Source organism: Tamandua tetradactyla, chromosome 11, assembly GCF_023851605.1.
Source record: "Tamandua tetradactyla isolate mTamTet1 chromosome 11, mTamTet1.pri, whole genome shotgun sequence".
Taxonomy (NCBI): Eukaryota; Metazoa; Chordata; class Mammalia; order Pilosa; family Myrmecophagidae; genus Tamandua; species Tamandua tetradactyla.
The window spans coordinates 713,697-726,343 of NC_135337.1; the positions used below are offsets into that span (position 1 = coordinate 713,697).

At 39.3% G+C, this 12,647-nt stretch overlaps 1 protein-coding gene across 1 annotated transcript in view; it reads left to right on the forward strand.

Annotated features, from left to right (window-relative positions):
* Positions 1-12,647, forward strand: part of NOTCH2 (notch receptor 2) — a 145,903-nt gene that overhangs the window by 67,747 nt on the left and 65,509 nt on the right. The window contains exon 5 of the mRNA XM_077119721.1: positions 7,933-8,055. Within this exon, the coding sequence (XP_076975836.1) occupies positions 7,933-8,055 (123 nt within the window). The remainder of the gene's footprint in view (positions 1-7,932; positions 8,056-12,647) is intronic.

Here is a 12,647-nt window from a genome sequence, read left to right on the forward strand (position 1 = left end):
CCCTTATTTGAAGAGAACTTTATTTCAGCTCTAAGATTGGGGAAATCAAGTTGGCTGGAGGCAAAGTATGCTTAACGTATTGCAACTTCCAAGTCGCCACTTCTGCAAATTTGAGATCTTTGCACATCTTTTTCCTCCTAACTCCTGACCTGGTCTCTTCTTTTTCTATAGCACTTATCATCTTCTTACTATATAATTTACACTCTACAATTTGTTTCATTGTGTCTGTTGTTTATTGTCTGCCTTTCCAAATTCTACTGACTCTTCTCCTTTCTAGAGTGAAAGCTAGGATCTTTGTTTTTGTTTTGTTTAGCACCTAAAAACAGCATGCAATTATCTGTTGACTGACTGAATTAATTTAGTATCCTATCGTAGTATTGAGAATGTGACTTCATTCTTTTCATTTTTTTTCTGGTGCCATGCATCCTACACTTAATTTGGCTTGTCCTTTTGTACTTTTATACTCTAATAATGGATAAGGGAAATTTTTGTCTTTTTCATCTCTGAGAATCTGTGAACCCCACATAAGTTAGTGATTATATTTCAGTGGTAAACTTATAATTCTTTTCTAGCAAAGGGCATTATAGTCACTGTGAGTTAATTTTAGTATTATTGTAGGGCTCATAGGGAAGGAATTAAAACTGGAAAATGAATCATCTTGTGTGATATAGAAAGAAGTGTTCTTTACAGAGGGGTGGAAATGAACATATTCAAGGGGAAACTAACAGAATGTAACCAAGGAAGTGTAATTCCATCTTCTTGGATCAGCCGCTGTTCACTGTTCAGATCCTTCACGAGCTATCATTATGTAAAGTTTTTTGCAGAAGTGCTGAGGGGTGGCACCCAGCCAGAGTTATTTTAACATAGGACAAAATAGGGCATGAAAGCAAATTATTACATCATTGACTCCCAGTATTTTAGGATTAGGGCCAGCCAGTGGAGAGAGAGAGTTAGACTGACTTTGTGTTTGTGGGTATTTTAATAAAGTAGAATAAGTAATCAGAAAAACGTGCTGTTTTCAATCTACTGGTTGCCTCTTGTGAGTTCATAGTTGGATAGGACAGTCCTCAGTGTATTTTCCCCTTTTCTTTTTCTCACATCCCTTTATTCATGTTATTTTTTTTTTATAACTTTGTAAAAAACTATCTGATCTGTCTTCCCAAAACAATGATGATTTATTGTTTGTAAGCCACCTCTTCACTTGCAGGCTGCTTATGTTTATTATTCCTGTGTAATTAAAAGAAAGCTTAAGCACATTTTGTGGTGTTTTTCCTGAGCTTAATAAGTGTTAGAAATAATTCCCTCCTGCACTCTCAAGTATAGGGGCATATGATGTTCTCTTGGGTATTATGGCACTTACATTTTGACACGTTTCTCTAGAGCAGATGTAAAAATGATCTTGCTGCTTTGCAGGGTGTGTTATTTTAGCTCCTTTGATTGGGGATAGTCCCGAAGTCCTCACAGTCTTTCATGCTTGGTGCTGTTGCCCATGTTATCTCCTCCACTTTCTATCTCATCTCCTCCCCTTTCTTTATAGAGAACTTATTTATCCTTATGATTTGTCAAAGGCATCTGTTTCCTTGAGATTCTCTTGTGTCCCCTACCCATTTTGAGATCTCTTGGTACCCTTGTACACCTCTAGCACAGTCATTCTCAGACTATTTACCTATTTGTCTTCCCCAGTAGACGCACTTCATTTAACTTTTTCTTCCCAGTACTCAGCATAGTGCTTGGCAAAAAGTTGTGACTCAATATTTGGATAAATGAATTGAAAGTGGTAGACGGAGAAGAGATTCCTATACGCTACAACCCTTTTTTAATGTATTTCTGTTTAATCTTCTTATTCATTTCTTTGACCTCTTTGGTGAGAAAGTTAGCAAGGAAAGTGGAGAGAGAACATTAGGAAGATTTCAGGTGGGAGCAGCAGGCCTGGGAGACTGGTGGAGCGGGGAGTATGCAGAGCAGTCGGAGGGGGTGGTGAGCCCGACAGAGGGTAGAGGAGGTGTGCCACAGGACCAGTTGGTGGGGAAAAAGCTAAAGCATCACTTAGCTTTTGGCTTTATAGTTTAGAAGTAGGTCTACAAAACTCTCTCTTTTTTTTTTCTAAGAAATACCAATCAAGATAAGAAAAGTAGCCTTGTAGCTTTTTGCCTTTTGTCCAGTTGCAGGTATCCTGGGTTTTTTCCCCTCCCTCATTCATCCCTGATCAACAGGAGCTTTAACCTGAGAACTTTCCGCCTGGCTGTGTCATCTCATCTTTTCCTTTCTGCTCTTTCCTCTGCTGTTTTCCATCAAGCCTTTCCACCCTCATGCCTCCCAGGATCTGAAAACGAGAAGCTTTGCGTATTCTCTTGAGAGATGCTGGTCTCTGTGTGGGATGACGAGTGCAAAAGACTCTTGTTCCCACCCTCACTGTCGTCATTCGTCAGTTAAGTGGCCCACGGTTTTATAACAGCACAGCCTTAAAATATTCCTTCCAAGTTTGATTTTTCTCCTTTTTGCCTTTTAAGGATGTGACTTGGCTTTAAGTCGCAGGCTCCTTTTAGTATGCTCCTGTGAGCCTCTCCGTGATTCCGCCACACCCACCCCACCCACAGGTCTGGAGACTTGTCTGTTTCCTTTTCCCTTAAGTTTTTAAAATATATTTAAAAAAATGACTGCACTGGAACTTATTCACATAACTTTTTTCTCTCCCATTGGATAGGTTGTTTCTTATAAAATTTGCTAGTTATTCTCAAGAATAATTCTATAGCACCATTTTTAAACCATAAATACAGTTTTAACTTAAGAGGAGAACTAATTTGGCTTAATTTTTCTCAGATATGGGAACTTTTGTCCTAAGGACCACTTTTCATATTATTTAAAAGGAATTCTGGCATCCCAGAGAGAATACCTGACTGGAACAGGAGGAATCTGTTTCAGCGCTAACTCGTGCCTACCAGCCCCGTGACCCTCAAATTCCTCATCTGTAACACAGAGCCCTTAGAGTAGATGCCCTCTAAAGCATACTGTGATCTCACTGATAAATATAATGATGTTAGGTAATAAGTTAGCACTTTTTCTAATAAAACAACTTTATTGAGATATAACTCATACCATATAATTCACCATTTTAAGGTGTATTTGTAATGGTTACAGTATATTCAGAGTTAAGCAACTATTGCCATGATCAATTTTTAAAATTTTTCACCCCCAAAGATATATGTTCCCATTAGTGGTCACTTCCCGTTCCCTCCAACCACCCCAGCCCCAGGCAATCACTAATCTATTCTCTATCTGTTATCTACTCTGAATATTTCATATAAATGGGGATGATACAACAGGTGGTCTTTTGTGACTGGCCTCCTTCACTTAAACTCCTGCTTTCAAGGTCATTCATGTTGTGGCATGTATCAGTATTTCATTTCTTTTTATGCCTGAATAAATGTCATTATATGGACATACCGCATTTTATTTGTCCATTCATTAGGTTGATGGACATTTGCATTGTTTCCACTTTTTGGCTATTCTGAATATTGCTGCTGTGAACATTGGCATACGTGTTTTTGCGTGGGACATATGCTTTCATTTCTCTTGGGTATATACACACTTATAAGTGGGATTGCTGGGCCAGCCATAACTCTATATTTAAACTTTTGAAGAACTGCCGGACTGTTTTCCAAATTGACTGTACTATTTTACATTCCTCTCAGCAGTGTATGAGGGTTCCGATTTCTCCACATCCCCATCAACACTTGTAGTATCTGTCTTTTTTATTACAGTCATCCTAGTGGGATCTTTTTTTTTATTATTTAAAATTTTTTTTTTATTTTTGCATGGGCAGGCACCAGGAATCGAACCTGGGTCTCTGGTATGGCAGGCAAGAACTCTGGTACTGAACCACTGCGGCCCGCCTGGGATCTTTTTTTTTTTTTTTTTTTTATTAATTAACGGAAAAAAAGAAATTAACCCAACATTTAGAAATCATACCATTCTACATATGCAATCAGTAATTCTTAACATCATCACATAGATGCATGATCATCGTTTCTTAGTACATTTGCATCGGTTTAGAAGAACTAGCAACACAACCGAAAAAGATATAGAATGTTAATATAGAGAAAAAAAATAAAAGAAATAATAGTAAAACAAAACAAAACAAAACAAAAAAAACAAAAACCTATAGCTCAGATGCAGCTTCATTCAGTGTTTTAACATGATTACTTTACAATTAGGTATTATTGTGCTGTCCATTTTTGAGTTTTTGTATCTAGTCCTATTGCACAGTCTGTATCCCATCAGCTCCAATTACCCATTATCTTACCCTATTTCTAACTCCTGCTGGACTCTGTTACCAATGACATATTCCAAGTTTATTCTCTAATGTCGGTTCACATCAGTGGGACCATACAGTATTTGTCCTTTAGTTTTTGGCTAGACTCACTCAGCATAATGTTCTCTAGGTCCATCCATGTTATTACATGCTTCATAAGTTTATCCTGTCTTAAAGCTGCATAATATTCCATCGTATGTATATACCACAGTTTGTTTAGCCACTCTTCTGTTGATGGAGATTTCGGCTGTTTCCATCTCTTTGCAATTGTAAATAACGCTGCTATAAACATTGGTGTGCAAATGTCCGTTTGAGTTTTTGCCCTTAATTCCTTTGAGTAGATTCCCAGCAATGGTATTGCTGGGTCGTATGGCAATTCTATATTCAGCTTTTTGAGGAACCGCCAAACTGCCTTCCACAGTGGTTGCACCATTTGACATTCCCACCAACAGTGGATAAGTGTGCCTCTTTCACCGCATCCTCTCCAGCACTTGTCATTTTCTGTTTTGTTGATAATGGCCATTCTGGTGGGTGTGAGATGATATCTCATTGTGGTTTTGATTTGCATTTCTCTAATGGCCAGGGACATTGAGCATCTCTTCATGTGCCTTTTGGCCATTTGTATTTCCTCTTCTGAGAGGTGTCTGCTGGGATCTTGTTTTGATTTGCATTTCATAGTAAATGAAATTGAGCATCTCTTCATTTGTGTATCTTTGGAGAAATAGCTATTGAGATCCTTTGTCCATTTTTAAATTGGACTATTTATCTTTTTATTTTTGAGTTGTAAGAATTCTTTATATATTCTAGACCCAAGATCTCTATAACGTATATGATTTGCAAGTATTTGCTCTTTCTGTGAACTCCCTGTTCACTTTTTTTTATGGTATTCTTTGAAGGACAAAAGTTTTAAAATTTAATGAAATCCAATTTATCTACTTTTTTTGTTTGTTTGTTTGTTTTTGTTTCATGGGCAGGCACCGGGAATCGAACCTGGGTCCTCTGGCGTGGCATGTGAGCATTCTTGCCTGCTGAGCCACTGTGGTCCGCCCCAATTTATCTACTTTTTGCTTCTGTTGTTTGTTGTGTCATATCTAGAAAGGCTTTTCCTAATCTGAAGTCACAAAGATTTACTCATATGCTTTCTTACAAGAGTTTTAAAGTTTTAGCTCTTACATTGAGGTCTCTGATCCATTATGAGTTACTTTGTATGTATGGTGTGAGCAAGGGGTCCAACTTCATTCTTTTGTATGTGGATATTCAGTTGTTCTATTACCGTTTATTGAATTAAGTGCTTTTTGATATCTAACTCATTTAATCTTTCAGCAACCCAATGAGATAGGTCCTATTAATCCCTCCACTGAGGAAAGAAGTTTAAGTATCTTGCCCATGGTCACTCAACTGTTAAACTGGAAGGCTTAGATTTGAACCTAAGCAGTTTGGCCCCAGAGACCATGCTATTAATCATGAATTAACTGTCTTGGCTACCTGCCCCCTCACTTACCTACCTATCAGTGGGAAGGAACTACCTAAAAAACTGTCAATCAGTCGGAAAAAGAAAGCGTTTTATTTTGTATATGTTGTGGTCATGCTGAAATGTTACTGCCTTCTTCGGTTGTCGTAGGTGGTGAATTCAGGTAGTTGCCACATTGACTTATAAAGGCAGAGTCAGTCTCTGTTCATATAGCTTAGCAGCAGAAGTTTCTCATCCACCCCACCTCGTCTTTGTGCACTCTAGTCAGCCACATAGAAGTCGTAGCCCCTAGAGAGATGAAGTTAGGGAAGGAATGACCATCATCCTTCTAGGACACCACCAAACCAGGCAGGCTCTAACATCGCTGGGCCTGGACCCCTGTTTCCTCCACATCCTGGGTTGTAACTTTTATAAAGAATGTCTCCATTAAGAAAACTAAGCAGGGAACACAGACCTCGTTTCTAATTCAAGGGCTGCTAATCATTAGGTAGATCTGTAGATTTGGCCTCACTTGTTTTTCTTTTTTTTTTATTTTGTGATAATTATGGATGAAGTTAGACAATTCAACGTGTTCTGGCTCATTGGTCCCTTTGTAAAACTTTTATATGGTTAAACAGAAATATGAGTAATATGATAAATTTCTAAAAATCTCAGTCTACAAAAATTTCCACGGTCTTTCTCAGGCTTACTAAGTGATTCATCTGTTCCAAGGGACTGGGCCCCGACTACCTGAGAAATCTAATTCTCTTCAATTATGCTTTCAAATATTCCCATCTTCCATGAATTGATTTCCTTTGGTCTTTATGTAACTTTTTGGCCAGTAGGTTTACAGTCGTTTACGTGACTGCCACTGTATTCAGAAAAACCAGTCATTTTCTTGTGTAGCAAGTGATAGAGAATACTGCAGTAGCTTGTGGTAAGGAAGAAATAAAGCAAGGTGTGATTGACGTCTCTCCCACACACAAGGCTGTAAATGCCATGAAAGATGGGACTGTATCTCTTTTTACTCATTGTTATTTCCCCAGTACCTAGTGTAAGACTCAATAAATATTTTGAGTGAGAGCGAGGGCAACGTTAAGGGATATTTTGAGGAGACCAGATACTTAGCCATGTTCCGTAAACATTCTCTAGTCCTATAGCTGGTAGTCATCTATGTTTTTTTTTAGCTAAGGAGAGAGAAAGGAAGAAGCCCAGCATATAAATTACAGAGCAGTACACTGTGGGCAGTTAGAGTTAAGTTTTGTGTGTTAGTTTCATTTTTCATAAAGAGGAAGGAAGTAAGCTCTAAATGCAGAGAGGAACATAAAGAATTTGAAATGTTGGTAAGTTTGTAAATAATAAGTAGTAATGCCACCCATTTTCATATAGCTTTTTTTACACTTGTATAGCACTTTACTCATGACAAGGTCCTTACAAGAACCCAGAAAGATAGGGTGGGCTGGTGGAATCAAACTCATTTTGCAGATGAGAGGGTTAATTCAGAATTGTGACTCACCCTGTGTTTAATAGCTCATAGGGGGTGATGTGATGGTGGCTCAGTGGCAGAATTCTTGCCTGCCATGTCAGAGACCTGGGTTCAATTCCCAATGCCTGCCCATGTAAAAGAAATAAAAGGAATTTAATAGCTCGTAGGTATGAGGTTGGTGTGTGATCCATATCTTTAGACTTTAAGTTCAGTCTTCTTCCAAGGACGTTGTCTCTGCTGAGACCTCTAGCATAGTCATCCCAGGAAATACAAACGGGACTTAAATATAATTAAGAAATCTTTTATCTGCCCATTCATCTGGCATGGGCTAGGGAAGCCCCACACCCTGTTTTTCAGACCCAATCAATGAATGTCTGCTCTGATTAGACATTTATCTTTGCTGGGATTTAATTTCATGAAAACCTTTGCAGTCCTTGTGAGGTAACTCTGAAGGCATGCCATTGGTGCAGTGAGTCACTTACACTGCCCAGCTGTACTTGAGCCAGAGAAAACAGGGTGTTGGGGGATTTTCCGTAAAATGCGTGAGTCGTGGGTGAGCAGTTGCTGGCTACTAAACTGAAATCATGAAGCTGGTCAGTCCTGATGACCGTGCCCTTTGGGAGAATTGCACAGCACTTCTTCTGAATGAGAATTCACCATTTTCTTTTGTTTTTCTCTTACCAGGATTTGAAGGGGTCACCTGTGAGCAGAATGTTGATGACTGCCCCGACCACAAGTGTCAGAATGGAGGGGTTTGTGTGGATGGCGTCAATACTTACAACTGCCGCTGTCCCCCTCAATGGACAGGTATGTGCAGCATATTGAGTCCACCAGAATAGGGCATAGATTGGTGGCCAGAGAGAGGTTGCTAGTGAAGTGCATACCTTTTATTTTAGGGCTGCTTTGGAAGCAGCATGTCAGTTGAGTAGGGGCATCCATGCTTGATCATTGGGTATGAGCCTGTAGGGTTAACCCCATATGTCCTATATTCACTTTATAAGAAAAACTATTCTCATAGTTGATTATTGGGCAGCTGCTATGAACCTGTCACTGTGCTAGGTGCTACGATGAATATGAGGAAGAGTATTAGTGATAGAACAGTGCTTACTTCTGGGAAAAGTCGCACATAGCCTAGAACATGGTGGATGCTTGATAAATTTTTGAGAGGAGAAGGACATACCTAAATGCAGAAATAAGCTGTACTGACTTTAGGAGCCTATTGTTTGTTTGTGAGAAGAAACCTATCCCATCTTATTGTATTGTCCCATAATTATGCAAAAGGCTGGGCAGGTACTGTTTTTTATTTTTTAAATATTTTTGTTGAGAAATCTTTAGACACATGCAGTCCATCCATAATGTACAATCAGTGGCTCAAAATATCATACATAGTTGTGTATTCATCACCATGATCATTTTTAGAATATTTGCATCACTCCAGAAAAAGAAAAAGAAAACTCATATGACTACTAGCATTTCAATCTAGCCAATTTTTTTACTCTTTTTCCACCCCCACCCCCTAATTTAGCTTGTAAGCTGCTAGAATGCAATATACCGGAAATGGAATGGCTTTTAAAAAGGGCAGTTTATTAAGATGTAAGTTTATGGTGCGAAGGCCGTGAAAATGTCCGAACTAAGGCATCCAGGAAAGATACCTTAATTCAAGAAACGCCGATGAGTTCAGAGCAACTCTGTCAACTGGACAGAAACATGGCACATTTGCTAGCTTTCTCTCCAGGCTTCCCTGGGGCGTTTTCTTTGTGCAACTCCATAGGTCTCTGGCTTTGTGGGTTCTGTCAGCTCTAAAGCTTTTTCCAAAGTAGTTCCCTCTTAAAGGGCTCCACCTCGGATGGGTGGAGACACGCCTCGCCATGGAAACAGTCAAAAAGATCCCACCCTTCTGTTGTGCAACTGGTTCTTGTGGTGTCCTTTGAGGTTTGTTGCTTTTATGTGTATATGTTATTTAAAGAGAGGGAGGAGTATGGCAGAGAGGATGGGATTTAGTGGATGGGTATGACTGCTGAATCATTATGTTGATATTTCTGTTGGTCTTAGGTGTCTTGGAGCAGCTAGAGGAAAGAATGAAAAATCATGGAACTGTGACCTATACCAAGCTTTAGTTCTGTAACTACTTGTTAAAATGTACTTGGAAATTTATTGCTTTTTTTGTATATATGTTATATTTCACACACACACACAAAAGTTGAAAAAAAAAATCCCACCCAGCAGTATTGAATGAGGATTAAACGACCCCAAAAGACATGTTCTTTCCAAATGCAAAATATACCCATTCCATAACAATATCAGAAAGTCTTACACCATTTCAGTAACAATACAAATAGAATACAAAGTCAAACAGTACAAAATCTCAACAAAGTCAACTAAAGACATGGTCTGTCCTAAGACAAAATTCTCCTCTGGGTTTGGACCTGTAAAACTCAGAACAAGTTATCTGCTGCCAGTATACAAAGGAGGGGCAGTCATAGGATGTGTTTCCATTTCCATAGGGAGAAATTGGAAGGAACACAGGGGTCACTGGACTCAAACAGTTCCGAAAACCTGCAGGGCAAATTCCATTAGATTTCACAGTCTGACAGTCATTTATTTGGGGCTTTGGAAAGCGGCTGTTGCACCCATTCCAAGGGCCTATGAAGTGGCCCGCCTCTCTCCAAATGCAGCCTTTGGAGACACTGGGGAGATTGCCTTTTTCTCAGCTCCACCCTTTCCAAATTTTGGGACATCACCTGGGCTCTCTGCCGTCTCCTGGGCACACACTTAACCCCTCCAGAGGCTGCAAGGCTCTCCTCAATCCCCAAGGAATATGCTCCACCCTCTCCAAGGCCTAAGGCTGCACAACTCTTCCACTGCAAGGAGGTGGAAGGCCCATCCTCTGCCTTCAGGGCAAACTCACCCTCTCCAAGAACTTGGGTAGGTCTGCTCTCCTGGCCCAAAGTTTCTTGACTTCAGACCTTAGCTTCCATCGTTCTGTCTCTGAAGTTATTTTTCCTCCAATCTGTCCCTATTAGTCCAGACAAGTGGTGGTTCCATTCATACAGATCCCACGACACTCTTCTTATTTTTCTATGCAGTACACTGGAATCTTGCTTATCAGACAAAAAGACTTTCAATGAATCCTTTTTGGATAATGCCATTTCAAATCCTCTCTTGTCATGTAATGGCTGATTCATTCCATGTTTGGTTAAATCCTCACGTGGAGCACTATTTTCTGGGGTCTCATTTTCTGGAAGCCCAGAATTTTCCAGACCATCAATTTCTGGTCTTTATACTCAGGAATTCAGTTCTCAGCTTATCTCTTTCCTGTTGCATTTTACTGTAAGCTGCAAGGAGAAACCAGGCTGCATTTTCCATGTTTAATTTGGAAATTTCTTCTACTGAATATCCAAGTTCATGGCTTTGACATCTGCCTTCCATCCAAAACCAGTAATTAATTTTGCCAGATTATCTGCCATTTTAAAACAAAGGCCGCTTCCTTTCAGTTTGCAATAATGCACGCATCATTTCTGTCTAAGGCCTTATCAGAAATATCTGTAGAGTCCACATTTCTACCAACAGTCTGTGCAGAACCTTCTAGGCCTTTTCTATCAAGCCCCTCACGACTCCTCCAGACTCTTGCCATTATCTGTTTAGAAAGGATCCAACATGTTTTATGTTTGCAAACCACAGCACCCACTTCTCTGGTACCAAAATCTATTTTAGCTTTTAAACTAAAAGCAGAATGCAATGTATCAGAAATGGAATGGCTTTTAAAAAGGGCAATTTATTAAATTGCAAGTTCACAGTTCTCAGGCCATGAAATGACAAAACTAAGGCATCCAGAAAAAGATACCTTGATTCGAGAAAGGCTGTTGTGTCCAGACCACCTCTGTCATAATACATCTGCTAGTTTTCTCTCCAGGCTTCCCTGGAGGCATTTTCTTTATGCATCTCCAAAGGTCTCTGGCTATGTGGGCTCTGTCGACTCTAAAGCTTTTTCCAAAGTGTTTGCCTCTTAAAGGTCTCCAGTAAGCAACCCTACCTTGAGTGGTAGAGACTTATCTCCATGGAAACCATCTAATCAAAAGTTATCACTCACAGTTGAGTGGGTCACATCTCCATGGAAACAATAAAAAAGATCCCACCCAGCAATATTGAATGAGGATTAAAGGACATGACTTTTCTGGGGTACATAATAGCTTCAAACTGACATATCCCCTATTACTTAATTATTTTTCCTTATGGTTTTACTCATCTGTCCATACTCTGGTTAAAAGGAGCATCAGACACAAGGTTTTCACAACCACACAGTCCCACTGTAAAAGTGATATACCTAGGGTGGGCCACGGTGGCTTAGCAGGCAGAGTTCTCGCCTGCCATGCCGGAGAACTGGGTTTGATTCCCAGTGACTGCCCATGCAAAAAGAAAAAAATAAAATTATATAGCTAAACAGTTTCTTTAAGAATCAAGGCTAATGTAACATATTTAACAATTTCAGATATTTCCCTCTAGCCATTCCAATATACTACAGATTAATAAGGGATATCTATATGATTTGTATGAATAACCTCCAGGATAACCTCTTTACTCTGTTTGGAATCTCTCAGCCACTGAAACTTTATTTTGTCTCATTTCTTTCTTCCCCCTTTTAGTCAAGCAGATTTTCTTAATCCCTTGATACCTGGTCCTGGCAGAGGGAGAGTTGGCCAGTACCCTTGATGGCGTTATTTGTATGGTAGCCACTCTACGTTTCTACTTTTTCCCTCTTATATCCCATTTTGCACATAGGACAAAAATAAACTTTTGTGCCTCTGAAGTTAGCAGAGCAGTCTTAATCTTGCTTAACTTTTCAGTTTCTTAGAAGTTTCTGAAGTTTGCTTCAGTCGCTAAACTAAAATGCAGTCATTTAGTTTCAATTTCTTTCTTTTTGTCATCTATCCTATCTATCTATCTATATCTATGTATCTGTCTAAGAACCTAAGTGATTAAGAACTGATCCTTTTTGAGAGAGATCGGTTGATTTAATGTCGAAATCCAAGAAGCAAATTAATATTATAAGGAAGAAACTATAGTACCAGTGATGGATTGTGCCTGACAAAGAAGTCTTGATATTGGATTGCAGCCATTATTACCTAGTATTCTTTATAGAGTCTCTGAAATGTTCCCCCTTATTGTAGTGTCTAATTATTTAGAGTACTCTTTAGAGCTGTAGACTATGAATAGAAAAATATAAAAGACTTTTAGAATTTCAATAACATGATTTCCTGGAAGGACATACATTTCTGCTTTTAATCCCCAAACTATTCTGTTTAATACTTTCCCACCGGTTTCTCTGGAGTTGGACTTCCCCTAGAATTTCTTCGTGAAGTCTTGATCCTAGAGCCTAGGACTTCACTTCTAACCCTCCG